The sequence below is a fragment of the Rousettus aegyptiacus genome, unplaced genomic scaffold (genome assembly GCF_014176215.1).
Source record: "Rousettus aegyptiacus isolate mRouAeg1 unplaced genomic scaffold, mRouAeg1.p scaffold_m13_p_5, whole genome shotgun sequence".
NCBI lineage: Eukaryota > Metazoa > Chordata > Mammalia > Chiroptera > Pteropodidae > Rousettus > Rousettus aegyptiacus.
Genome location: NW_023416308.1, coordinates 88690879 through 88717236, shown reverse-complemented (window position 1 = coordinate 88717236; position 26358 = coordinate 88690879). Strand labels below are relative to the sequence as shown.

General features: G+C 48.9%; 1 protein-coding gene across 11 annotated transcripts in view; it reads left to right on the top strand.

The window, feature by feature from the left end:
• ABCC8 (ATP binding cassette subfamily C member 8) overlaps positions 1 to 26358 on the top strand; it is a 72414-nt gene that overhangs the window by 21811 nt on the left and 24245 nt on the right. For all 11 annotated transcript variants that reach the window (XM_016139520.2, XM_016139521.2, XM_016139522.2 and 8 more), the window contains 9 exons: positions 1430 to 1585; positions 5785 to 5919; positions 6269 to 6431; positions 15014 to 15054; positions 16188 to 16333; positions 18478 to 18583; positions 18718 to 18834; positions 19191 to 19266; positions 20016 to 20121. In XM_016139520.2, coding sequence (XP_015995006.1) covers positions 1430 to 1585; positions 5785 to 5919; positions 6269 to 6431; positions 15014 to 15054; positions 16188 to 16333; positions 18478 to 18583; positions 18718 to 18834; positions 19191 to 19266; positions 20016 to 20121 — 1046 coding nt within the window. The remainder of the gene's footprint in view (positions 1 to 1429; positions 1586 to 5784; positions 5920 to 6268; positions 6432 to 15013; positions 15055 to 16187; positions 16334 to 18477; positions 18584 to 18717; positions 18835 to 19190; positions 19267 to 20015; positions 20122 to 26358) is intronic.

Sequence of the window (26358 nt, the reverse complement as noted above, 5' to 3'; positions counted from 1 at the left end):
TGTAATTAAATCTACTTTTTATCTGTATGTCATAACTCACACTCTGGTCCAGCACTTTCCAATTACACTGAAAGAGCCAAAAATAAATGGTTTTTAAAAAATGTGTTAGCATGTTTTTATCAAACTGTCTGAATCTTTTGCATTAATCAAAGTGATTGACTCATATGTCATAAAAAGGAATACTAGCAATAATTATGGAAACAAATTCGAAAACTTTCAGAAATTTACAGAAAATTATAGATAATGGTCTGCATCTTCATGAGTTTGAGAATAATCACATTTCTTGCATGAAAAGTTATTCAGCCCAATTCCTGTGTTATATATAATTTTTGACGTACTGGCTATCAGTTGCTTGTGTATTTCTGTGCATCCTGGTCTCAGTAATGCTTCTTCGATAGATTAATCTATGTTCCTACTTTACTGAACTATGCTTATTATTATTCTTTGAAGACCAATTTCACATAACCTAGGATGTGCATAGATTTATCCAAAAATGTTATCACCATTATTTTAAGCCTTACCCACGGTTTATATAAAATCACAAAAAGACATATGCTTAAAGCATAATCTGACCTACAAAAAAGCCTGGGTTTGCAAAAAGATGAATAAAGGGCTGGGAATCCACCTTACAGCAAAATGTGTGATAGAATTTCATTTGAAAGCAGGCACCCCTAGGACATTTAAGACAAGAACGCATTTTTCTTCTTTCGGGTGTGCACAGCCTGAAAATTGCCATCCTTCTGGGAGTCACAATCACTCTGCACGTACAGCTTTCAGGCTGAGAACTCACAGGGAACCATTATCATGTGTGTTCCCATCCACCCCAGGGGGACAGGGCAAGGTCCTCGGAGTGGCTGGACTCTGGGACGGTGCCGGAGCTGATCTACCCTCGTACACCATCTCTCACATAAGACCATCCAATCTGAGCCCTTGTTTTGTTTTGAGATTCAGTTAAAACAGAACTTGGCTTCAGAGCATATTTCCTCGCCAGCTGGAGATGGACACATTAAAATAGACGCTGCCCCACTTCATCATTTTTATGGCTCTGAAGTGTGTTCTCCACTGGCTTCTGGTAAATCAAGAATACAACTGGGCACGAAGATCTGTTTTTAAGATTTAAGAGCTAATTTAATGCAACCCCCCAAGGGAGAGTTCTTGCTTCCTAGGGAAGTAGCTTGCCGCGCTGGCGTGGATTCTCTGCGTGAAATCTGCCTCTCTGACTTGCTTGATCTGTCATCAACGCCCTTTACCTCTCCAAACCTTAGTTACCTCGTTTGTAAAATTGGAACAATAATACCCCTTACCAAGCTGCTTTATCCATGGAAGGAATGTCTGAGAAGCCCCTGGCACGTTAGAGACTTGTGGCGTCTGGGGTGGTGATTAGAATGATAATGATGACAAATGTGAAGTTCTCTGTTCTCATTTCTAGACCAAGATTTACAATAAAATTATGCACCTGTCCACCTCCAACCTATCCATGGGGGAAATGACTGCCGGGCAGATCTGTAACCTGGTTGCCATCGACACCAACCAGCTCATGTGGTTTTTCTTCTTGTGCCCAAACCTCTGGGCTATGCCAGTACAGGTAAGGGATATGTGCCTTGGTAGGGATGGGAAAGGGGACACAAAACCCGAATCTGCTGGTACATACTCAGTGAGTAGGAGCTGACCATCTTCCATTCCATGTCTGCCTGTACCTTCCACCCCCCCGGGGTCTCCATGGGGTGTATTCCTGGGTCTCTATACTGCCTCACACTCTGCGTGCATCTAGTTGCCTCTCTTCATGATCAGAGAAGGCAGTGCCATTAAGACTTGAGACTTTTAAAATTCAGCTTAAACCTTAAAAAAAAAAAAAAACCTATAGAATAATCATATGTAGAACACTTTTGCAGACATTAAAAGCTATGTTGTAACAAATTGCTTAATTACATTAAAAAGTGTTCTGATGTCTTTTTAAGCAAAAAGAGTTAATTACAAAATTGTATGTGCGGTGAACTACCTACTAAATTGGAATATCTATATGTATATGTTTGCAAAGAATCATACAGTAAAAAGAACTGGAAGGCTCCACGGTGGGATTGCAGGTGACTTTTATTTTCTAAATTCTCCAATAACTGTGTATTATTTTTGAAAACCAAAAACCAAATAACCTTTGGGGCTGGCTCTGAAGGAGGTGCATTCTCCCCTGGCAACAGGAGAATCTTACTATCCATGGTTTACCTGACTCCTGTGGCCTCCTCTGCCCCGGCTCCCATCCTCCATCAGGGAGTCTGTGATTCCCATCCTGAAGCTGGGAATGAATTCTTCACTTGGGTGCTCAAGCCAGAAGTGGCAACCCCAGAACTATTCCCAGAGGGCCTGCAGGCTCCTGTCCGGTATAAAGGAAAATGTCTGGATCTAGGTGAGACAGGCTGATTCAAATAATCTCTTTGAGCCTCATTTTTCTCATCTATGAAATAGGGGTGATTCCCACCCTCTGGAGGTGCTATAATGATTCAATTAGATAATGTAAGCAGAGCACCAAGCAGAGTGCCTGGCACAGAGTAGTCACTAAGTAAATATCAGGTCCCTCTCACTTCCACACTCTGGTGTGAGTGAGAGGACTTTACTGTTCAGAATTCACTGCTTGTTTCTTAGAATGTACCTTTCATAAACCTTACTCTCAAATGATTTTATTTTTTTTGGTCCTCCTTACCTGTAAAGTATTTACTTAAAAGACATTAAAGGAAAATAGGAGAAGAGGCTCGCGCAGGGAGGGCGACTAAACACAAGACAAGTGGGACAGAGAATCTGGTGGTCCTATTTACAGGAACACCCCTCTGTGCCATCCTCCATTACCACGTAGCCACACCGACCCCTGTACCCCCTCCACTCTGCCAAGACGAATCAGTGACTGCAAAAGCTATAGAAGGATCTGGAGGGCACATCGAAATGCAGTCGAGAGCCGTTTATCCTTTCCATTACGTCCCCTTGAGCAACCTGTTTCAAAGGTGTTGTCCATCAAACCGGCTGCATTGTTGTCATTACTATTATTTATAATGTTTGTTATACATACACCATTGCTAATAATACTAACTAGTAAATAACTCCTGCCCTGTGCTGGCCTGCCCCAGCCTCTCTCACTGGCGTAATTAACCCTCATGGTCATGGTAGAAAGGGAGGGAAGAAATTTTTTATCTCCACTAATTACTTACTTATGCTTATTTATCACGAAGCGTTATTCGGTTTTCCAATTTTAATTCCTCAAAGACTATACCTTTGCCACTTGTGCCTTTGGTCAGCCCTCAAGATCCAGTGTTACCAGCCAGAGTTGATACAGTGCCTTCAACCTGGGCAGGATTCTGTGTGGAGCTTGGTTAGCCATTGGGCACATGAGGCTTTCGATAATATTGAAATTAGCTCAGAAGTCCCAGTCCTTTGACCCCGCCAAGGACTCTCCCTGGTTTGTAATCTTTTTTTGGCCACATATACTTTTTAAAAAATAACAGCATTATTGAGATATAATTCACTCATATAAAGGGTACAACTTTAATAAGCATTAGCATACTCGCAGAATTGTGCAACAATCATCGCAATTTTAGAATATTTTGGCACCTCTAAAAGAAACCTACGCGCATTGTCAGTCACCCCTCATCTCCTCCTCCAGCCCTAGGCAACCACTGATCTACATATACTTTTGAAAATCTAATCAAACCTCCTTAGATAACAAATGTACATTCATATATTTTGCCTACAATTTCAGGGATTTTGGGGCCCCTGAAGCTTATGGACACTATGTTAAGGAACTCAGCCATAGCAAAGACCTCTGTGATTCCTCACATCACGGGCATCAGAGGCCCGGAGAGGGCAGGGACGTTACCCTGGGCCACACAATGAGCTGACAGCTGAGTGTTTTGCACACTCAGAATCCCTGATTTCTGGAATGTTCTCCGGTGGGGTCCATTCAGACCCCTGCAGCAGAGAGGGGTGGACAGCAGAATCTGGGGAGCACAGGTGGGGACGGTGGAATCCCACGAGGAGCCTTGGCAGCATGCCCAGACATCTCCTTCTGTGGTTCTCTAGTGACAGGGAAGCCTCTTTGTTTGCTGGTTGGTTTGTTTTTTATTTGTTTTAAGGGAGGGTGGGCCCCCCTGTATTGATCTCCAACTGTGTGCCAGGTACTGTTCTAGGTGCTTATCGTATATGTTCATTTAATCTTCTCAGCAGTCCTGCTAAATTGGCATTAAATGCACCATTTTAAAGATGAAGAAGCTGAGACTCTGATTAAGTAGATCGCCCAAGAATGCATAACCAGTAAGTGCTGGGACTGCATTCAAACTCGGGGCTGCAGACCCCAGGGACTGTGATCTCCCCACTACTGCACTAGATTGCTTTCTTAACCTGTGAATGAATAGAAGATAAAATAGCTCTTTTATTCCCCACACTCGTTTTGCACACTCAGAATCCCTGATTTCTGGTATGTTCTCCTGCGGGGTCCATTCAGACCCCTGCAGCAGAGAGGGGTGGACGGCAGAATCTGGGGAGCACAGGTGGGGACGGTGGAATCCCACGAGGAGCCTTGGCAGCAGCACGTGCTGCGACCCCAGCTCCTGTCACAGCAGCTGTTAGCGCCTGGAGGTGGTGGGGATGCAGGCATCGACCCCCAGTCGGTGCCCTGGTAGTGACTCTGGAAGTGCTCCGGGCACCCCTTGGTGTCCAGCTCTACCCAAGCTGCCGAACAACAGATTGCTTCCATATGAGGACGGCTAATGAAAGGACCGGATGCCAGGGATAATTTTTCCCGAAGGATGATGACAGTGGGGCCCAGCAGGAGTAGGAGAGCTCTTCACCCCCTAATGTGCTCCTCTGCCCATCCGTGCCAGCATTTAACATCAGTTAAACACTGGAAGGCGAGTGGTGAAGGGGTCACGTGCCAGCCCCTAAGAACCTGCTAATGCCCGAGGCATTCCATAATTAACGGAAATTTCAGAGCCACCCGCCCACTCCTCTGTCCTTCAGGTGGTCAGGTGGTACAAGAAGCTTGGTGCCAATCTAATGTAGAGCTCAAGGGGTACAGGGCCAACCCGGGCAGACTTTTTTTTTTTTTCAATTAAAGAAGACAGCATATCTGTTCTTCTAGAATTAGCCCTGAATTTAGAGGTAGGTGCTTTTGAAGGCGACCTAGGAAACTGTCATCTTGATGCTTTGGGGGCTGGCAAGACTAACTTCCATTTCTCATAAATATTCAGAAGCAGGCAGTCAAGCTAGAAGCTAGATGCAGATCGAATTCTCTTTTCAGAGACTATCTTCCAGATTCCCTGAAAAATTAAAGATGCCAGGAGCATATGAATGAAAAGTAAACTCTCAGATCCGGGACTGGTTCCATCCGACATGGATGTAGCAATTTTGCCCCTTTGCTCATGTTTCACTTTTTCCCAATGAGAGTGAAATGTCAGCCTTGCTAACCGGCACACAGAACAAAAGGTGCTGTCACACGCATTGTGCAACCTCAGCTCTGAGACTTCCATCTGGAAAGCGGACCTGGGGAGAGCTAACGCTTCCGCCAGCCTTGCAGATAAATGCAGTTAGTCGTTGGCCCAGAAACTCTCTGTGCTCATCATGGTAATTCCTCCTTCTGTAATTGCTTTGTCATCTCTCCTCCTCTGCTCCCCAAGACAATTTGGAAACCTGAGCACCAAGGCCTGTCCCACTTCAGGGACTGAGGAAAGGGGGCGGGGGTTGTCAACACCCTGTGGCAGGCAGCCACCAGGTCAAAGGGAACTCACGCCCACAACCCTCCCTCAGATCATCGTGGGTGTGATTCTCCTTTACTACATCCTCGGAGTCAGTGCCTTAATCGGGGCAGCTGTCATCATCCTGCTGGCCCCCGTCCAGTACTTCGTGGCCACCAAGCTCTCTCAGGCCCAGCGGAGCACCCTGGTGAGTGTCCTCAGGTGTGGACCGGCCCTTTTTCCTTATCCTTCCCCCGTGTGCCTGCCTGCTCCCTCTCCCCTCTCATCAGTGGGTCTTCTCACTCTTCCCCTTGAGGCCACCAAACAGCTCCCACACACACATCCACACTATCATTGACCTTAAGGAGGCCACTTCACCTGTCTAGGCACAGTTTCTTTGCCTGTGAAATGGGATTAGTGGAGAAGGCAGGGAGCCTCCCCGTGGGGACAGGAGCTGGGCGTTGTCTGTGAAATGGTGAGGACATGGACTCGGCTCCTTGCTCTTGGGTGGGATGGGGGCAGAGGAAACCCTTCTCTGACTCGGTGACTCCTGGCAGGAGTATTCCAATGAGAGGCTGAAGCAGACCAACGAGATGCTCCGTGGCATCAAGCTGCTCAAGCTCTACGCCTGGGAGAACATCTTCTGCACACGGGTGGAGATGACCCGCAAGAAGGAGATGACCAGCCTCAGAGCCTTTGCCATCTACACCTCCATCTCCAGTGAGTCCGCCCCAACCAGCCAGCCCTGCGTGCCTTTGTGTTAGGATAGGGCATCAGGGCTTGGGGGAGGGGGCCGGTAGCAGATGCTGGAGGCTTGGGGGTCATCCAATCCAGGTGAGCCTCAAACTGTCTCATGTAGCAGAGAGCTCCCCAGAAATCACAGTGTTCTTCATAGATTAAGAGCCTGCCATGGGTGGGGCACTGTGCTGACCCTCAAGATACAGTGATAAGAACAAGAGATGAATCTTTGATATGCTATTGACCTGATATGTTCTTGAGAGGCAGCAGTAAACACATAAACAACAACAGCTTTGAATTCTCCCAAGTGCAAAGACTCCTTTTCGACGAGTCAGACTGAGCTGCCACTTCCCTGGGAAAGATACAAGGAAGCGTCCATATGTCTGGGGCCCTGAGAAGGAGAAACATTTTATTTAAACAACAGGAGCTCACATGTGAGGTCCTCACGGGCATATCTACATTAACAAATTTACATTCGCCAAATGATTTGGGAACACTGAACCCAAAAAATAGAGGGGCGGGGAGACACGAACCTCTAAAACCCCTCGGGTCCCAGCAGACACGCATAATAAAAATACTTTCCAGAGAACATGGGGCTCCTGTGGCAAACATTCCTGTTGAACAAAGAGCAAATAATAAAGAAAGAAAAATCCACCAGAGAAAAATACACCACCAGAGTGAGTCGGCAAATGCAAAAAATAGGAGAATTACTCCCTCAGTACCTAAAGCTGATAGAATAATCTGAAACAGATAATAAATAAGTGCATGTAAAATAATTAAAGATTTAAAGAAGGTGTAAAAACTACGAGGAAAAACAGGAAAGCATCAAGGGAAAAGAATGCCAAAGAAATCCTAGAAATTGAAATTTTAGTTATCGAAGTTAATTCGGTGGGTCACAGTCCCCAGGTCAGAGTCAGGGCCTGTGAGTTCTGGCGATGGATAGAATCCTGACTCAAGGTTATCTCTCAGTTGGTCTAGCGGCTCCCTGGACCCACCCGGTGGTGGTTATTGCTCAAGTGCCCACTTCACACTGGTTGCCTGACCTGTCCAGTTTAAGAGCCATTATGGTAGGAAAGGCCAAAAGGAAGTCTCCATAGAGAAAAAATAGAATGGAAACAAAAAACCACTCAGTGTACAGGTTAAAAGAAATAACATAGCTGAAGAGAGAATTTGCGAATTAAAAGGCAGATCTGTGAAAATTACACAGAACGTAGCAAAGGAGGTAAATGGAAAACGTTTTCTGTAAATGGGAGAACCATTTCATAGATGGGAAGTTGAGGCCCAGAGGGGGCATCTTCCTGAGGTCGTTCTCTGAGGCTAACAGCATGGCTCTCACAGGGTAGAGCTTGCACCGAGCACCCCGGTGTCCTGCCTCTCTGTGTTCAGCCAGACCCTGGTGTCCTGTGCCTCAGGCAGGGACCCTGATCCAGTCAGCAGTGGCCAGGCCACCACCATCCACAGTGCCGGCCATGGTATCTTCCTGCTAGGATCTGATTTTCTCAGACTGGAGCTGTGAGCGTGGCAGGCAGCCACTGCTTCCTGGATTCCTTGCCAAGATGTTCCAGTGTGCTGGTCTCGTCCCTTTACCTCTGGCCTCCGACCCTCAGGCTGAGCACTTCATAGGACAGGAGAAATTGGGAAGCACCATCTGGGGAGCTCAGAAATCTGCGTCTGCAGACCCAGGCTCTCTTCACCCTTTTCTTTACCTGCTACCTGCTCTGCTTGCCCCTGGGTTTGGTCCTGTTAATGGTAACTCCACACGGTGTGCGGCCCGCTGAGTTACAGACACCTGGCTCTCAGGCATCACGTCAGGGAGAACAGCTGCTGAGGTGGGAGAGGGCTTCCCCCCACAGCCGGGTCACTTTCTCTCCCAGCAACGGCGTGGCAAAGTGAGGGCAGACTCATTGTTCCTGCAGTGGGAAGGGAAGCATCAAGGAAACTGGGGCACCGGGTCCCTAAGATTCCTGGCAGCAAAGTAGGGACAACCTTGGGTCATATAGATAGGGGTAGGCGGCAGCTACGTTGCTTCTAGAAGATGTACGGTCATTTTCTGCATTCCAAACTGCAACCTGAAATGTGTTTTCCTATGTAAATGGCATCATACGATGCCTAGGTTCCAAGTTAACCCACGGATTCCTAGCTAGTAGGTGTTCTTGGTCCCATAGGGATCTCAGAAGACAAGCCAGAGCTTTGTGCCGGGCCTGGGGCTGGAGGACCTGAGAAAAGGAGACTCTATGTTGTCAAAAGCTGAGATGACTCAGAAAGGAGTGAGGGGCTCTGGAGCCAAGAAGGGGTCAGTGCAAGGCCCCCTACCTGTCCAGGACTCAGTGACCTATAGAATAAACAGAGCAGCCCAGGCTAACCTGGAAGAAGCACCGTGGAGAGAAAGGGAAGAGCCCTTTGGGGGAGCTCGGAAAGCCAAGTGCTGTTTGCTCAGTGTTCGCCCTTCCTGGGATGGGTTTCTTCGATTTGGTCAGTGGAGCTGGGAGACGAGTGGTAGAGTGGAGGTCCCTCCCGGCTACAGGTGTATGCTTTGAGTGTGTTTTCATTTATCTCCTCCCGGACTTCCTGCCTTTTACTCTGTCACCAGGCATCAGGGCACAGGTCATTAGGCACGAGGTAATGGGACATCTTTTATTCTCACCCCTGGCGCCAGCCATGGGGTCCTGGCGCCACCAGGGAGCCCCGGAGTCACGTTTGCTGATGGAGCCCATCCTGGTGCCGCCCGCTGGGCTTTCAGTCTGTCGTCCTGTGCCAGGCAGTCAGACTGTCAGGCAGACAAGGTTACCTCTGACACTCTTTCTTTCTGATGGTCTCACTGTCAGCATCACTGAGAGCTCCTGTGTGTGGAGCCTGCGCTAGTGCAGGTGTGTGTGTGTGTGTGTGTGTGTGTGCGCGCGAGTACGTGTGTGTGGCAGGGATGAGGGGTGCAAAAAGAAAATGGGTGCAGTTTCCTTGTCATCAAAATCCAGAATCAAAGGAAAACAGATATAAGTTACTTGGTGGATATTGAGTGAGCCAGCCCTGTGGGATCAGCCCCATCCATGCTCAGCGCTGGGAGGGGTGCAAAAGACAGGAAGATGTGCTCCTTTTCTCAAGGAGTTTATACTCTGCTGAACAGTCAGAGCTAACCTACATGAAACAGTATGGCAGGGGGCACTGGACTGACCGCACTTACTCCTCATATCAACCTGGCGAGGCGTGTAGCTTTATTGTCCCATTTTACAGCAGAGAAGATTGAGGCTTGGTGGAGTGAAATGACTCACTGAGGTCCTCAGCTAGTAAACTGCAGAGAACAGAGAAGAAGGAAGACTGTGTGGACTGGGAGTTCACACGGAGCTTTATGCAAGGGAGGCCTTGCGGGGGCACCTTGCCAGCTGGGCAAGATTTCAATGAGTAGAAACTAAAGTGGGGAAAAGCTAGAGGCGAGTGCGGTGGCCACTCCCCTTGGAAGTCAGTTCGATCCTTGTCTGTTCGCAGAAGCAGCATGACCTCAGGTGTCCAGCCACTTATTTGAGGACAACCTTTGCAGGAGGGACAAAGGGGGCCTAGATATACCAGTCAACAAACCAACATGCTGCCAGTTCATTCTGTCCTTTGTGCTGCACCCGTCCCAGAGCCTTCTCTCTGTGCCAGACTCTACTGAGGCCCTGGCGGTTACAGGGGAGGCATGGTCCTCATCCTCACGGTCTTGTGGGAGACCATGCCGTGAACAGTGGCCGGGCATGTGGCCAGAGCCACGGGGTCAGTTCCAAGCACCCCGCTTTCTCTTTCACGGTACTCACCTGGCCCCAGCTTCTTTTGTTTCTTTTATTTACTTATTTAACAAATATTTACTGGGTACCTACTATGTGTCAGGACCTGTGCTAAGCATGGGAGATGCAGTGACGAGAAGAAATGTCAGTCCCTGCCTGCTCCCAGGCTAGTAGGGAAGACAGACGTGAAACTATGTTGTGAATGACAGGAATAGAAAGAGATATTCTGGGCCCCATGAGAGTTGTAACCACCCTAGTCTTAGGGCTGGTGGGTGTCAAGGAAGCTTTGTCACAGGTGAAGCCCATTGCCGATGCCCGAAGAATGACTATATGTTAACCAGATGAGGGGAAGAATGTTCCAGGCACACAAGCCTAGAGGTGAGAAGGATGATAGTGTGTTTAAGAGAAGATAATTCGGTGAGGAGAGGGAAACAGGATCAGATCGTGCAGGACCCTGTGCCCTGCGTTCAGGCCTCTGGGCTTTCTCCTGGGGCAGGGGAGCCATTGAAGGAGTTTAATAAAGGGAAGATGTGTTCGGCGTCTCTCCCAGTGTTCTAGAGTTGGAGGTCTTTCCTCTTCCCAGTCCAGTCTGAACCACAATAGATGGGCCCTCCTTGGATGAGTGTGACTGACCTCTTACAATGTCTCGAAAAACAAAAAGACAGCACCCACCCCTTCTCCACAGCCCAAGACTCATGCCCCTTCTGTCCTCCTTGGTGGGGGCCCTGACTCAGAATAGCCAGTGTCAAGGACAAGGTGACCTCCAGACCTGGTTCCGCTTCCTTCTCCAGCTTCCCTGAAATTCTTCTTCAATATTTGCCCTTCCTGTGGCCAGCTGGGGCAGCCACGGTGGGTTGCTGATGCAAACCCTGGCCTGCTTGAGCTGGGAGGGCTGGGGAGGTTCATCAATGAAAGGAGTGGAAAGGAAATCGGTGTGACTTGTGAGGGGTTCTCAGCGCTGCCAGCGACAGATACACCCTGAACCTGCTTTCCTTCCCCCTCTGTGGACCTCAGAATGACTCTTGGATTGAATAGAAAATAGCTCTGTGCACTTCAAAGTACACTTCTCCCTCCAGCCAGTGCAATCTGCAGTCACAGACTGTGAGGCTGTAGCTCCCCCTTACCCCCCAGGGAGACAAAGCTGAAGTTAACCAGAGGCACAAATGGCTGGCTGTGCCTCCCTGACACGTGGCTTCTGAAATATTTATTGATACTTTGGAAATGAAAAGCTGCTAGTATTGTGGTACTTGCCAGCGCCCACAAGGTCAGGCAGCATTCCTTAGGCAAAGCCAGGGGAGCAGTAATCTGAGGCCAGCTTTTGTTGATTTGTTTTTGTTTCATTTGGGGGGAATAGGAAAAGCTGACACTTTGTTCACTACCGTACCCCCAGAACCCAGCTCGTGCTTGGAACAGAGAAGATCTTCAAAAAATAATTTCTGAATAAATACTTCTTAAAGGATATTTTGGGGAGAGGATTAAAACAACACCTACCCACATCTCTACACCATTACAGAAAGGCTTTTGCTTCTGAAGGTGGCCTTTCAGGCCCGCCTACATGCAACTAAACTTTCCATAACAGTATCACACACATCATTTTGTAATCTTCTGCTTTCACTTAGTTGTTATTTAACAGGATTTCTTGCTCTATCAAGATTTAAGCACTGTCATGTTCTCCTTTTTTTCTCTTTCCTACATCAAATCAAAGTGAGTCAGCCCGCCCCATGCCAAAGTTGGAGAGAAATCTATTCTCGGTCATATATTTTTACCCCTCCATCACTTTTAGTATCTTACAGGGCTGTATGTGGTTCAGGAAAATAGAGGCAAGGCCACAAGCCTTCAGCCTATGACAGCTGGGATGCCCGGCTCCTTTCCTTCTTCTCCCTCACTAGGGTGCCCGGTGTCTGCTGAGCTCAGAGTGGTGCCAAAGCCTCACAGGCCTCTCAGCCTCTGGCACTGACATTTCCAGTTCCAGCCATGCCCACCCCAGGCGCCAAGGGGGTGATCTTCAGAGAGGCTTTGAAAACACAAGCAGCTGGTATTTCCATGCCCCCTAAAGGGGACCCAAAGCCCCTGCGAGAAGGCCGTCCTTGCAGGAGAGGCTGCGGGAAATGGAAAATTATATTTTCATCCTTTAGTATCTTCATATAACAGTCAGAACAGGGCGGAAATTCATTACATCATATGTATTCTCTTTGTTGGTTCATCAGCGTTGTATCATTTTAAAATTTACTTATAGTTTGTCTCATGCCTCAAAGGAGTTCAGGCAGCTGAAAGAATAAAGACGACAAAGTAGAAAAAATATAAATTGAAAAATGTCACGACTGGGAAAGCATGCAAAACTACAAAATCTCAATTATCACATGGTTTCTGGCTTCAGAATCTTCCTGAGGGACGATGTACCACATTTTACTAAAACAGCCCTTCTTGGAAGTTACCAGTTGATATTGTTGCAGGTGGTTTGTTGCTTTGGTTGTGGTTTTGTTTTGTTGTGACAGATAGTGCTATAGCTAACACCGTCTTGCTGAGGGCTTTGTGTTTCTCTTGAGTGATTACATAGTCAAGATAAATTCCCAGGAGAGGGATTACAGGATCAGAAGGTCTAAACTTCTGTGTGGCTCTAGCTACCAAGCACCACATTGCTTTCTAAGCAGAGTTGTACCAATTTACAATCTAACTCCAAGCCTATTTTTTAGCTGGGAGATGAGCCTCGAAATATATGGGAAGGGTGTCGGCTCGGGGCAGGAGGCCAAGGGGTGGTACACAGGTGCCCTCTCTAGTTTGAACCCCTCCTCTTTGGTAATTGATGAAGTGGGCAGGAGAGGAACAGAATGAGGCCCAAGCCCTGAGGGAGGTCCCTGAAATAACTGGCCCTGGAGGGGAGGGGCAAGACTATCGCATGTTTAGAGCTATGTAGTTGGTGATGGTCAAAGGCCCCAGGCATCATAGGAGTCCTGTCTCCCTCCTCCCCGCAGCCAGTGAAAGTCGTGCTGTGTCCTGGGTCTCAGATCTGATTTCTTCTAATGTAGGAAAACCAATTGTGCTTACACTGCCAGAGACTATGAGGGAGGTCTGTGGCACTGCAGTGGGCACCTAGAGACATAGAGGCCTCTTCTGGATGAAAAGTTAAAGTGTGGTCACACGTGATATTGGGGTTGATAAAAAGCCTTGTGGTCAAAGATATCAGTGGTGCCCCAAGAGCTCCAGCCATGTCTCCTCCATGAGACGGGGAGCTCTGCCACGGCAGGGACTGTGTTTCCCTCGTCAGATTAGGAATCCCCCAAGATGGACACATTGTTTTTCCTATCTGCCTGAGAACACCCTACGGGCAAGTTGCCTTTCTCCTCAGCATATCAGGGCCTTCCTGGGAGCATAGTTCTGTCTCCTTCCTCAAACTAGGAGCCCCCTGAGGGCAGGAGCCATATTCTTCCACCTGCTCAGGGGGCCGCATCTCTAACGTACACTGTGTGTGCACTTGCTGGAGCAGGATTATTAGAGTAATTGGACAGCCAGCTTCTTAGAATGGTGTTGACCATCTAGACTTCAGAGTATTAGAAACTTCACCACTCATTAGACAGGGGCCATATGCACAGTCTGGGCCCTTGACCTCTGGCTCCTGGCTCCCAGCTCATTCTGCTTTCATTTGGCTAATTGCAGAACCAGAGTCCTTTCTGGGCTGGCCTGGAAGAAGCTCCTGGATGGAAGGAAGAAAGATGAGATAGGGAGGTGACAGTTAGATGGCCATCTCTTACTCTAGAAGGGCTGCTTTCTCTGGAAGAAGTCCAGGACCCCATGCTCAACCTCAGGCATCTCAGAATTTGGGCTAGAGGAGCAGTTACCTGTAGAGCAGGACTAAGCTAGTAGTTCATGAGGTATGATACTCAGGCAGCACCTAAGCCTCACAGAGCCTGTTCCCTGCATTATCTCCTCTCACCTTGGAGAGAGCCAGAGTGTGTGGACAAGTAAGTACAAACTTACAAAAATCAGATGAAGATGCCGAGGCACAGAGAAGGGAAATGAGCTGCCCAAGGCTGCACAGCTTATACGTAACAGGGACTCTGCCCTTTTCTAACTTTAAGTCTAGCTCTCTTTGCTCTCTGGTGTCTCCGTGACAGTTCTGAGGACTTTACTCTAAATAGAATAAGAAGCACACCAACTGCCCCTCCTGGGCATGGATTCCCAGCCTTAGGGCTGAGGGACACCTTGTGTTTAGCTGTCTTTAGTCACTGACATCTCATTGTGAATGAGATAGAAATCCTTCCCAAGAGCCATGGGAGATCTGAAAAGCTCTAAGCCTTAGAGAAAACCTAGCTTAGGGGAACACAGAAACCAAAAGCACGGGAAGGAGTAGCAACTTTCTATCTCATTGTGAATGAGATAGAAATCCTTCCCAAGAGCCATGGGAGATCTGAAAAGCTCTAAGCCTTAGAGAAAACCTAGCTTAGGGGAACACAGAAACCAAAAGCACGGGAAGGAGTAGCAACTTGGTGCCCCAACACAAGCTGTTGACCACAAGCAGCCAAGTCTCTGATCCCACTTTCTCACAGGGCTTCCTTCATGCTGTTCACGTGGAGCAGATAGGAGCATTTAAGCCTTTATTTAAAGGCTTAAGTCTCAGAGACATAGGACAGGAGTCCTGAGGGAAGTAGGTAAGGAGCTGGAGGTGGCACAGGGCTAGACTTCTGCCCCAGCCCCATCTGCAGGCTGGGGAGAGGACTTCACAAGCCGCATTGCCTCCAGGGTGCCCTGAGCGGCTTCTATTTTAGCTGTCTCATGCCTCCCACTAAGCTTCCCCTTGTGCTTCCTCCGCAGTTTTCATGAACACAGCCATCCCCATTGCAGCCGTCCTCATCGTAAGTAGATATTTCCTCCATTTCCTGGTGGGTAATGGGGTGGGGAGGCAGGATGTCTGGAGTGAGAGGCCACCCGGGGTTTGGCCTTTCTGCAGAAGGACTTCGTAAGATGGCTCGGCAGTCAGGCTGAAAATAGGGCAATGGACTGAAAGTCTATACCGGGCGGGTCCCTCCCCGCTTCAGCAGACTGGGGCCTCAGCCTCCAGTCCCAGAAGACCTGAGGCTTAGTCTTTAAAAACATTAAACGTTCTTTTGAAAATAGCTATCGAACTTTTTAAATTATAAAAGCAAAACATGTTCATTGTAGAAATGTTGGGAAATTTAGAAAGGAAAGGGCAGAGAGAACTTAAATCACCCATAATCCCACTGCCAACATCTTTAATATCTTTCCAGTCTCTTTTTAAGGCACATAATATGACCTTTTTATAAAAATAGGATTATGCTGCACATGCAGTTTTGTAACCTGCCTTTTGAAATGTAAGAATATGGCACAAACAATTCTCCATGTCGTTAACTGTTACAGTGGAGGATTTCTAAAGCAATTTTGACCAAAGCCGTGTGTGAGCTCAACAGTGGGGGCCAGCAGCACACACCCCTCCAGAAAGGCCTGGGCCCCCATAACTTCGTGGCTCCATCCCTGGCTTCTATGATGCCTGCAGTTCTTTAAAAAGATGCATGTATTTCCCCTGGGGCCAGTGTCCCTGAGTTGTGGCAAGTTTACAGCCTGTCAGGCACGCTTGGGAATTCACTTTTGGCCTGATTTATTGTGCTGGTTCTGGCCTGGCTCTTCGGAGAACTCTGGGTAACAGAGATGGCTGTTTCCATTTTCCCAGCTGAGGACTGCTATCTGAGAGGGGGCAGAGCTGACCTAACCTGAGGACTCTTCCCTGGTCCTTCCGGGCAAGGGGTGGGCAGGACAGGGACGGGGTGGCCCCGGCCCTCCAGCTTAAAGTCCTGAACTTGCCAGGGTTGTTGCCATGAGATGACTATGAGGATGATGGTGCCCCTAACAGAAAGATCTCCTCGAGCGCCCTGTTCCAGACCTCTTGTTTCCTTCCCACGGGCTGAGTGCTTCCAGGACGAGAAGCGCCCACGCACAGTCGCCCTCATCTCACATGTGCCTCTGTCCGCAGACCTTCGTGGGCCACGTTATCTTCTTCAAAGAGGTGGACTGTTCGCCGTCTGTGGCCTTCGCCTCCCTCTCCCTCTTCCACATCCTGGTCACACCACTGTTCCTGCTGTCCAGTGTGGTCCGGTCGACAGTCAAAGCTCTGGTCAGGTGAGAGGAGGACCAGCAAGCACACTAGACAGGCGGCTCCTGTGGCAGCCCCGAGACTTGCTCTGGTGACCACTGCAACCACATCTGTTTTGTCCCAGGACTTACTCCCCCTGGGACCTCTGAGCTCGTTGTGGTTGGTCAAAAGGGCAGAGGCCATGCGTGGCTTCCCTTCACACCATCCCTGAGAAAGGACTAGCCAACTTACTTGCATATTTCCAAGGAGAGGGAACTCAATGTCACCTTGAAGGTAACTCCGTAAATAAAAAATCAATATTAGGCCAAAATTGGTGCACTTCATAAATTCTGCACGTTGGCCCTGGTTCCACCCTCCAGCGCCACCCAGAATGAGCACCATCCCTGCCCCACAGGACAGCCCCTCAGATTTCAGAAGGCATCCACTGAATCTTCCCCATGCCGAGCATCCCCTGTTCTTCCCATGGGTCCCAGAGCCTTCACAGCCCCCGTTGGTGAAGCAGCTTCCCCAACATGCCTGTACATCCTATCCCCAGTTGGCCTGCAGCTCTTGGAGGCCCCCACTTCCAGGCTCTAGAGCCAAGTGGTGATTCTGCCACTCTCCCCAAGGCATTGCCCTCTTAGGAATGAAAGCCTGAAGGTAGAAGGCTGAAACTTTGACTGGGGAATGCCGTAGCTGGAGTGTGAAGATCTCTTTGGGCCTCTGAAATAATTCCTTGAAAGCAATGGCCTGTCACACCTCTTGGGAGAGCTGAGTATGTTCTTTCACATTACCAATGGTACCAGTCAGTATCAAATGTCTTTTGTACCCAAGACCCTTAAGCCTTGAGGGAAGTGACACTGTGTCTCATGGGACTCTGGTGGGTTCTGGACAGCTGACAGAGAGGAGTAGCTGTTGGAATAAAGTAGCTGATAGAAGGCACGATTTATACAAGGAAGCTCTGGCAGGGGTTCAAGGGTAGAAGGGAGCATAACTCAGCAGGATTGTGGTCAAAGGAATATCTAACCAAGGAGTAGCAGTCTGCAAAAAAAGTCCCATTTCCAGGGTTAGCTGTGCTGATTCAATTTTATTGGCCACAGCATTGTGACTTCTAATACTCACCCTTCCTCCCCCACTCCCACCCCAGCCCTGTGATTCTGTGTATAAACCACAGGTTCAAGGGTGCTGCACCTGTTGAAAATCTCTTATGCTGATTCAGAAGCGTTTCCACATGCAGACTCTCCTAACCTCACTGTCACCCATGTAGCTGAGGCCTTTTTAAAGAGGGAGATCAGACTCTGGGCTGAAGATGGGAGCAGGGCACAAGGCCAACTTCAACCTTCCCAGGCACCAACTGTTGAGAGAGAGCTAGATCAACAAGAGACAGAGGGAAGCAGGCAGAGGCTGGCAGTCTACTCCTGGTCGGGGGAGGGGCGGTGGTCATGCGCAGAACAGAAACTGGGGATCGTAGCATTTAGAGCCCTAGACTTTTCTCGCCTTGAGAGTTGGAGGCCTCGTCAGGCCCCAGTCCTGTTGGACATTTAGCAAAAGGGAGGAAAGGAGTATACAAACAATTCTCACGCTTTCCTGGACAGCTTCCACAGCCCCAGGGATGAGGGAATGAGTGAATCGAAACTTTTGGAGCCTCCTCTGGGTCCAGAAGGAGATCCCCTGGCGGGGAAGAGATTGGGGAAAATGCTTCCTGCTCTATGAGTTAGCACTAACACCTCCCCACATCTCCCCCTGCAGGATGAAATTATATGCCAATAAGGCATTTAACATAGTGTCTGGTATATATTACATGCTCAATATTAGCTGCTATTAATAACAAATCCTAACACTAGCTAACCTTAACATATACTAACCTTCGCTCTAATAGTAACTGACAAAGCCTAACACCAACCATCCTTCAATCTAACCAACCTTAACATTAAATGATCCCTAAAATTAACCAAATCCTCCATAATCCAGACCCCAACCTACTCCAGCTGACTAATCAACCCTAACAAATCCTGTTGCCCACCCCCCATGGATGCCCCTGCCCTATCCCACTCCAATGGGAGCTTTGTGGGGGCCACACCCCAGAGCCAAGAACCTTCTCAGAACTGTTCTCTCAGGCTGCACCCTCTCCTCTCTTCCCTCCCCTCTGCCGCTGGCAGGGGTGAGGGGGGTCTCTGTGCTTCCTCTGCAGCGTGCAAAAGCTGAGCGAGTTCTTATCCAGTGCAGAGATCCGGGAGGAGCAGTGTGCTCCCCGGGAGCCCGCGCCCCAGGGCCAAACTAGCAAATACCAGGCAGTGGTGAGTGCTCAGACTCCGTTTGCTACTCCAGCCCTGCTGCATCCTGCCTCAGCCTTTCCTCACAGGAAGGGGGACTCCTTTTTATGCACAGTCCCCAGGCTTATGGGCCCTCACCTCCTCCTAACTATCCCTAGCCCCTCAAGGTTGTGAACCGCAAGTGTCCAGCCCGAGAAGACTGTCAGGGTTTCATGGGTCCACCGCAGAGGCTGGCCCCCAGTGCAGATGGGGATGCTGACAATTGCTGTGTCCAGGTGAGTCCTAGACCCTGCACCCCAAGCCCAGTCCCCAGGCACTATCTCCAAGAGGGAGCTCAGTACCTAAAGGACCAGGGACCTATGTACTGACTTCTGCCCCAAGGTCACCCTGCCTTCCAGTAGGGTCCATAGAAGTCCAGAGACTAGGGACAAGTCTCCCATCTCAACTGGTAGGGAGACCCATGGCTGTCCTCTTGGGAAGGGTGTCTCGGGTGAGGGTAAGCAGGAGAAAGCCATTCCCTCACTCCCTGCCAGTCCAGATCCGGGGACTGGAATCGGTGTTTTTTGGCTTTCATGGAGGAGGGGACTTTCATGCTGAGAATCCAGCTGCCTTTCTGTTCCCTTTCGGGAAGGTCATTGGAGGCTTCTTCACATGGACCCCCGATGGAATCCCCACACTGTCCAACGTCACCATCCGCATCCCCCGAGGTATAGCTCAACTTATCCTTCCATCATGGTCTGGAGGTGTCCTCCTACAAGTCATGTCTGAAGTGTCCCCCTCCCCATGTCCCACCAAATGATGTGGAGAGAAAAAGAAATATCAGCATTTACTAAGTACCTGCTCTCTGTGTACTTTTGGTGGGTGCTCTAGGGTATGAACGCCAGAGAGGGGGTGGGCTTCACCCTTGAGGAGTCCATGTGCCAGGTGGGACTGTGGCAGCAAGGACAGGGCAAGACAGGGGGCCTTGATGTCAAACCACTGGGTGCAGAGTAGGGCACTTCACAGAAAGGTCAGACCCAAGTAGCCAGGGAAGGTGTTATGGAAGAGGTAGGGTTTCTGAGAATGAGCAGGGTCCTTTGGGCCATAAGGCAGGGTGGTCATTCTGGCAGGTACAACGGCATGAGCGAAGCATGGAAGTGGAATGAAGGTGGGACCCAGGGTGGCATTAGTGGGATCATGAGGAGCTGGGCTTACACTGGGGAGCAATGGAAAGGAGAAGCAAGTGCTTAGGAAGGGGCGGGGGGGGGTCATCGATGAGAAAGGACCCAGGGAGCCAGAAAGAGGATGTAGGTTTTCAGACAGAAAGCCTCCAATGAGGAACGACTCCCTGGGGAGTCTAGAGAGGAGGAAAGCAGATGGGGCCCCAAGGCCAGGTGTATCTGTCTGTCTTTCTGGGTGGTGTTTGTTCACACTCCCTCCTGGCCCCGCTCCCATCTGTCACCCTCCCTCCTTACAGGCCAGCTGACCATGATCGTGGGACAGGTGGGCTGTGGCAAATCCTCGCTCCTCCTTGCCACCCTGGGGGAGATGCAGAAGATCGCAGGGGCCGTCTTCTGGAACAGGTAATAAACACATCCTCAGGGCTCAGTTAGTGGGGAGAGACTGACAGTGGCCAGGTGGGCAGTCCTCCTTTCAACCCTCCTGCTCAGCTGGAAATGCATTGTGCGTTCTGTGTTCAGTGAGTACTCGATAAATGGCGTTAACTGTTATTCTCGCTATGATCACTAGTACTTACTAAAGCCTCACTATGTGCCAGGTACTTCGCTAAGTCTTCTGTATGTATTATTCCACTTAGTCCTTACGAGAGCCAGCAAGGCAAGTAACAGTTCACATTTTATAGATGAGAGTTAAACTATTTACCCTAATTCTCCCAGCTAATAAGTGGCAGAGCTGGGATTTGAACTCAGTTCTGTTTGGCTACGAAGCGTGTGCTCACTCAGCAGCACTGCCATCCGGTGTGGAGACTATAACACAAACATTGGTTTCCGGCTTGATCAACAGCAGAGCTGGAACAGACCATTCAGTGGGTGTTTTGAGGAGCCAAAAATAACCCAGACAAACATAGGTTTCTGGGGAAAGATCACTATCTTAATTAAGGAGCTGGAAACCTATACTCTATTATTTATACCCACCGATTTCCAAAAAGCACTTGAAATGAGTTGACAAAAGATACATATAAAGTAGGAGCTTTTTAAAAAGTAAGAAAAAAGGAGCTAAGAAACGAAGAAGTTGGAAAAAGCATTGAGAAACCTAACAGAAGATGACTACTGCAATCAACACACAGGCTGGCTCAGAGCTCCCCGGTAGCCAGGGGAAGGGGGGACCTGATGGAGGTTTGTAGCGCTCGTTCTATTTGTAATGTAGCCGTTCCGGCAGAGAGCAAGCTTTCCCCAGCAATCATTTTAGGGGGAAATTATTATTCAAGATTTCAGGTTTTTCATAAGCGTGAGTACAGACTGAGAGAAAGATTTTGAGCCTCGTGTCCGAATATCTACGCATACTCCCCATGTGCTGATCTTCCAAAATGTCCCTGAATGGTGCACCATTAATGATTGCTTTCACTAAGCCTCCAGATGGCATGTTTTCCTCCTCAGTGGAGATGTGAGCTGCCAGAAGAGCCCCCTTGGGTTTCCCATAAACTCAGTCTCTGGAACCTTCAATCCATTGAGGACTGTGATGTGTATGGGGACAGAAGAGCTTCTATCTCCATTTCAACACAGCCTGACTGGGAAGGTCCAGGCATTGGGTTTGAGGCCACTTCGCCAGTCCTCGTACCGACTACCCCTCAGGCCTTTGGAGCGAAGAGCCCTTGCCTGTTGGCAGACAGCGTGTGTTGTGACAGGAAGACAGGATCCCCCAGTGAACCACGAACTGAAGAAAACACCCACTATTGATTGGGCAGCTGCTATGGGCCAGGCCTTAGTGCCAGGCCTACTCAGTGCATTGCAAATATGATCATATTGATTGCTTTCACTAAGCCTCCCACTGGATGTTACTACCCTATTTCACAGAAGTAGAGACTGAGGATAAAGTCGGGTGACTTACTGGTCAGTGTGTGGAGCAGGGACCCAAGGCTGGGCTCTTTCCCTGGCACCTAGCCTCTGCCTTGGGCTGGGTTCCTCTGGGTCCATTCCCAGGGATTTTCCTCCAAGTTCCATGGATCCAGGCCACTCTGAGGGCAGGCCTTTTCTGATGCGATTATAGAGCACAGAGGCAAGGTCTGCCCTTGGATTCCCCAAACCCCCTCTGAGCCTAGTCTCTTTGCCCACTTTCTTCATCTCTTCCCCATCTCCCTTGCCCTCAGGTGCCCTCACACCAGTATCAGCACTTGTCTGTCCTCTGCGGAGGTGGCAGGCATGCTTGGCAAAGGTTCGGCCCTTCCCTGCCTCAGCCCCCACTTCTCCAAGCTATGCCAACCCACAGAGTCTGACTGCTGCCTCCTCCCTCTTTGGAAACCTCTGCCCCAACCCTGGGGACACAGGGGGTCTCTCCAGGGCGCTGAAGCACTTCTGTGTACCAGATGCTGTCTCAGTCATTCTTCACCACACTGTGAGATAGGTATTGTTATTATCCCCATTTACAGATGAGGAAACTGAGATGAAGCAAGCTGCCCAAAGCCACCAGCTCTTAAATGGCAGAGTGGGATTTGCACCTAGGTGCTCAGGTACATGGGCCCCACTGTGTGCTAAGAGAAGGGACTCAAAGGCAACGTGAAGAAATAGATGGCCTGACAGTCCAATGGCCAGCAGCCCCTCTGGCCATGACACCCCATACCCACTTCCTCAGCAGAGGCACCGCACAGGTGCTCACAGCTCTGTCCTCATCGACACTCTCCTCAACAGGAAGCCTGGGTCCCGGCTCCTGGCTCTGTGTGAGGCTTGGGGTAGGGGAGGTGATGAAAAGGCTTTTAGTTTGTCAGGATCCACTTTGCCCTTCTCCACAGTACAGCTTCCCTCCCAAGCATAGCGAGTGCATCAAACTTGCTTGCAGCCAACCCTAGGAAGTTGTGAGAATGTGTTTGTGACTCAACTCTTGCGCCAGTTTCTCTATATCAATGTAGACACTCACCTACTGTGTGCCAGACTCTGGCCACAGCAGTAGGAATGCCCAGATGATGAAGACGAGGCCCCTGCTTTTAAGAGAGGGAAAGGAGATCATTGCCATCATGGAGCGCAGAGGAACAATGTACTCTGTGGCAAGGAGAGAAGGTTCACGTAGATGTGGTGTTTGAGCCTTGAAGGAAGAGTGTGATTTCCTCAGCTGGAAAAGGCAAGGGTGGGAGAAGATGGTGTTCCAGGCAAGAGTATCAGCCTGGGCAGTCTTGCTGATGTGAAAGAACATGGTTCTGGTACCTGGAGGAGTGGGCATGTGGGTGCAGTGGTGAAAGACTGGACTGAAGAAGTGAGCTGGGCTCTGGTCAGACACCCCTGTCTGCCAGGCCTGGGAAATAAGATTTAGCCTGAAGGCTATAGAGGAATCATGCTGGTGATGAACAGATGGGAGAGAGAAAGGCTGCAGGAAAGGAGACAGGAACTCATTACAATGGCTGAGAGAAGGAGTCTGGGTAGACACAACTCAGTAGGCTTCATGTGCTGTTTGTCTCTCAAAACCCTGGATGCATACACAGCTCTGTCCAGCCCACCTATCTTGGACAACAAGATAAATGTGGGCCTGTGTATTGAGGGCCTCCCTCTGTTACTTGCAGGAGCTGCATGCCTCAGACACTGGACCTCAGGTCTGCAGGGGGATGATGTACTTGCAACATAAGCCAAGAGCAAAACGGCACTTGACCTGGCAGCCCCTCCTGTCTGCAGCCAGAGGCAATGGTGATGCCAGGCTGCTCTCATGTTTTTCATCCATACCAAGGCCAAGGCGTGGTGATCTGGCAGCCAGAAAGAGTAGCAGGATGCACAAGGCTGGGAGGTGGAGAATTAGGCGGCACAGAATGGATAATGCACTGAGAAGATTGGTTTCTTGTACAACTGTGCATTTATTCCTTCAATGAACAAATGAGCAGTATGGCTAAGAAGCTCTGGAGTCAGGCTGCCTGGATTCCAATGTGGACTCTGTGCTTTGGGGAATCTGTGACCTCTCTGTACCAGTTTTCCCTTATAACCTATAGGGTTGATATGAGGCTTAACCTAGCATGTAGTAAGTGCCCTATAAATATTATTCTTTGACAACGTGCTTCTATGCCAGGAACAAAATTCTCCTATTGCTCTTTAATTGTACTCCACCCTTTCTCCCCAGAGAGATTGTACTGAACTCCCCAGGGACAGGGACCATATCTTATTTGTCTCTCTATATCCATTATGCCTTTGCTAAATGAATTTATTTGCTAAATGAGTGAACCAGGAATAACTTATGACCTTCGAGAGACTGCCATTATAAATGTGTCATTACATCTCTCTTTCTTTCTTGCCTTTGCATAAGATGTTTCCCTAACCCAGAATTCCACCACCCAACTTCTGTACCAACATTTGGAACGAGTGAATCCTATTAACCCACGTTGCACACTGTATTGTGATTTTTCGCTGATGCCTCTGTCTTCCCCATGACGATGAGCTCCTTGAAGACAGGGCTGGAGGATTATTCTATGTTGTACCCCAATGCACACCGATGCCAGGCACAGGGTGTATATTTTGTGAACCGCTCTGTGCAGTCTACAAAGGAGGAGACCTGGCCCCTGCCTTCAGGGAGCTTACCAGTTCTGGTGGACAGAGGCATGCAGACAGAGCCCTAAGGTGGGCACGGAGGGTTCACTGGGTGAGGTCCAGCGTTCTAGGCAGGAGAGTTACTGTGGAAGCCCTACACAGATCCAGCATGTTAACCACCTGGGTCCAGGTCTCAAGGAGAACTGTGTAGCTCCCAAACATTCACTTTAATCATAGTCACCTACCCCTGCCTGGCTCTCTGGCTTCAATGCACTGCCAACCTGGGAATTTGCAAACTCTCTCCTTAATCTTTAAGAGGAAAACATTTTGATAAAAAACGTTAGCGGATATACTCAAGCGATATCCTTTCCCTGGAAATAAAAAATAAGGCCATTAAGATCTGCAGTAGAATGATTTTAAACATCCCCAGGGAGCCAGCAGGAAGCTGAGCCCGGAGGAAAGCATGGGATGGGGAGGAAGTTCCCACCTCCATATGAGGAACTTCAAGTCAGCTCACTGGAGCTGCCTGCCGCCCCTACCCCCACTACCTGCTGGGGCTTCCACAAGTCAATTATTTATTATTTCCATCTGTGTCCACTCAGGAGGCCTTGTGGTGGTTGCTGTGAAGTCTGCCTCCCAAGACCCCTGGTTCCCCAGGGATGAGAAATAAGCTTCTTTCAGGACTACCCTGTGGTCCCATCCACCCATATAGTTCCTGGGGCCTTGGGGAGTTGGGGTCAGAGGCTCAGTTGCACCCCAGGTTTACTGGAGGAGGCAGGTGTGGTGAGATGGCAGGCAAACAGGAGAAGACGCCGCATGGAGCCAGGCTCAGGAACCAGATGCTCCCTGGCTGTAGTCCTCACTCTACCACTCACTGGTTGTGGGACCTTGGGCAGGTTACTTCACTTCTCTGAAATTTAATTTCCTCATCTAGACAATAAGAAAGCCCTTTCCCCTCTCACAGATTTGGCATTAAGACCCAATGACATCAACTGGAAGGGACCCTGTGAGTGAGAGGTAATGTTTCAGGGGAGCGACAAGGCCGTCTCAGGCAGGACGAATGGAATGTAGAGACCTACAAGTCTCAACTTCTTCCAACCTCAGTTCCACCTCTTCCCTTTTCATTTATTGCTGAGATCGAAAATGAGTGTTGGGTCCATTCAATCCCTCCTCTGCCTACAACTTCGGGACCAAGCACTGAACCGAAAGGATGATCCCCCGACCCCAGTTCTCCAACTCCATGTCCTCCTTCCAACCAGCTACGAGCTATATTTATAATATTTTCTCCCAGCGTCACTGCGTGGTTTAGACCATTACCCTAATTTTATAGATAAGGAAACCAAGGTTCCTCTAAGTAAAGGGACTTACCAAAGATTTCATATCCAGTGAGTAGAGAAGCCCCTCGGATACAAACTTTAGAGTCCGTATTCTTTCCGCTTCTCCAGGCCATGTGCGCTCATGCTGCCTCCTCCTCCAACCCAGTGATCCCTCTCTGCATCTCCACTGTCCCCACAAGATTCAGCTCACCTATAACTTCTGTGAGCCCTTCTTCGCTTACTCAGATTAATTCCTCCTCCAAACTACTATTTTTAAATTTATTTATTTATTTAATGGTGACATTGGTTAACAAAATCCAATAAGTTTCACCTATACACTTTAACAGTAAGGCATATATAAAAGGCATATATTTATTTATATTATATATAGGCATATATATATACATAAACGTGTATATGTATGTGTATGTGTATATTTACATTCTGCGTTCACCTCCCATAGTTAGATTTCTTTCTATCACCACATCCAAACTACTTTTTAAAAATTACATTTTCATCTGATTCTAAAATAATATACATTAAATTAGAAAAGATATGCAAGTGTAAAGATACTAAAAACCACCTAATATCCCCTTATTCAGTTTCCAGTCTTTTCTCTGAACATTTGCATATGTGTTGGTGCACATCTCTCAAGTTTTCTGTATTTTCTTGCTCCTACTTCTGGCCCTATAACTTTCTGACTTGAGTACCTGTCTGATTCACTACATCAGACTATGAGCCCCTGGAGGGCAAGCTCTGTGCCTTGATTCAGGTGGGCACGCACAAGTGCCCAGCCCATGGCTGGCTGGAGGAAAGGAAATGGGACTAG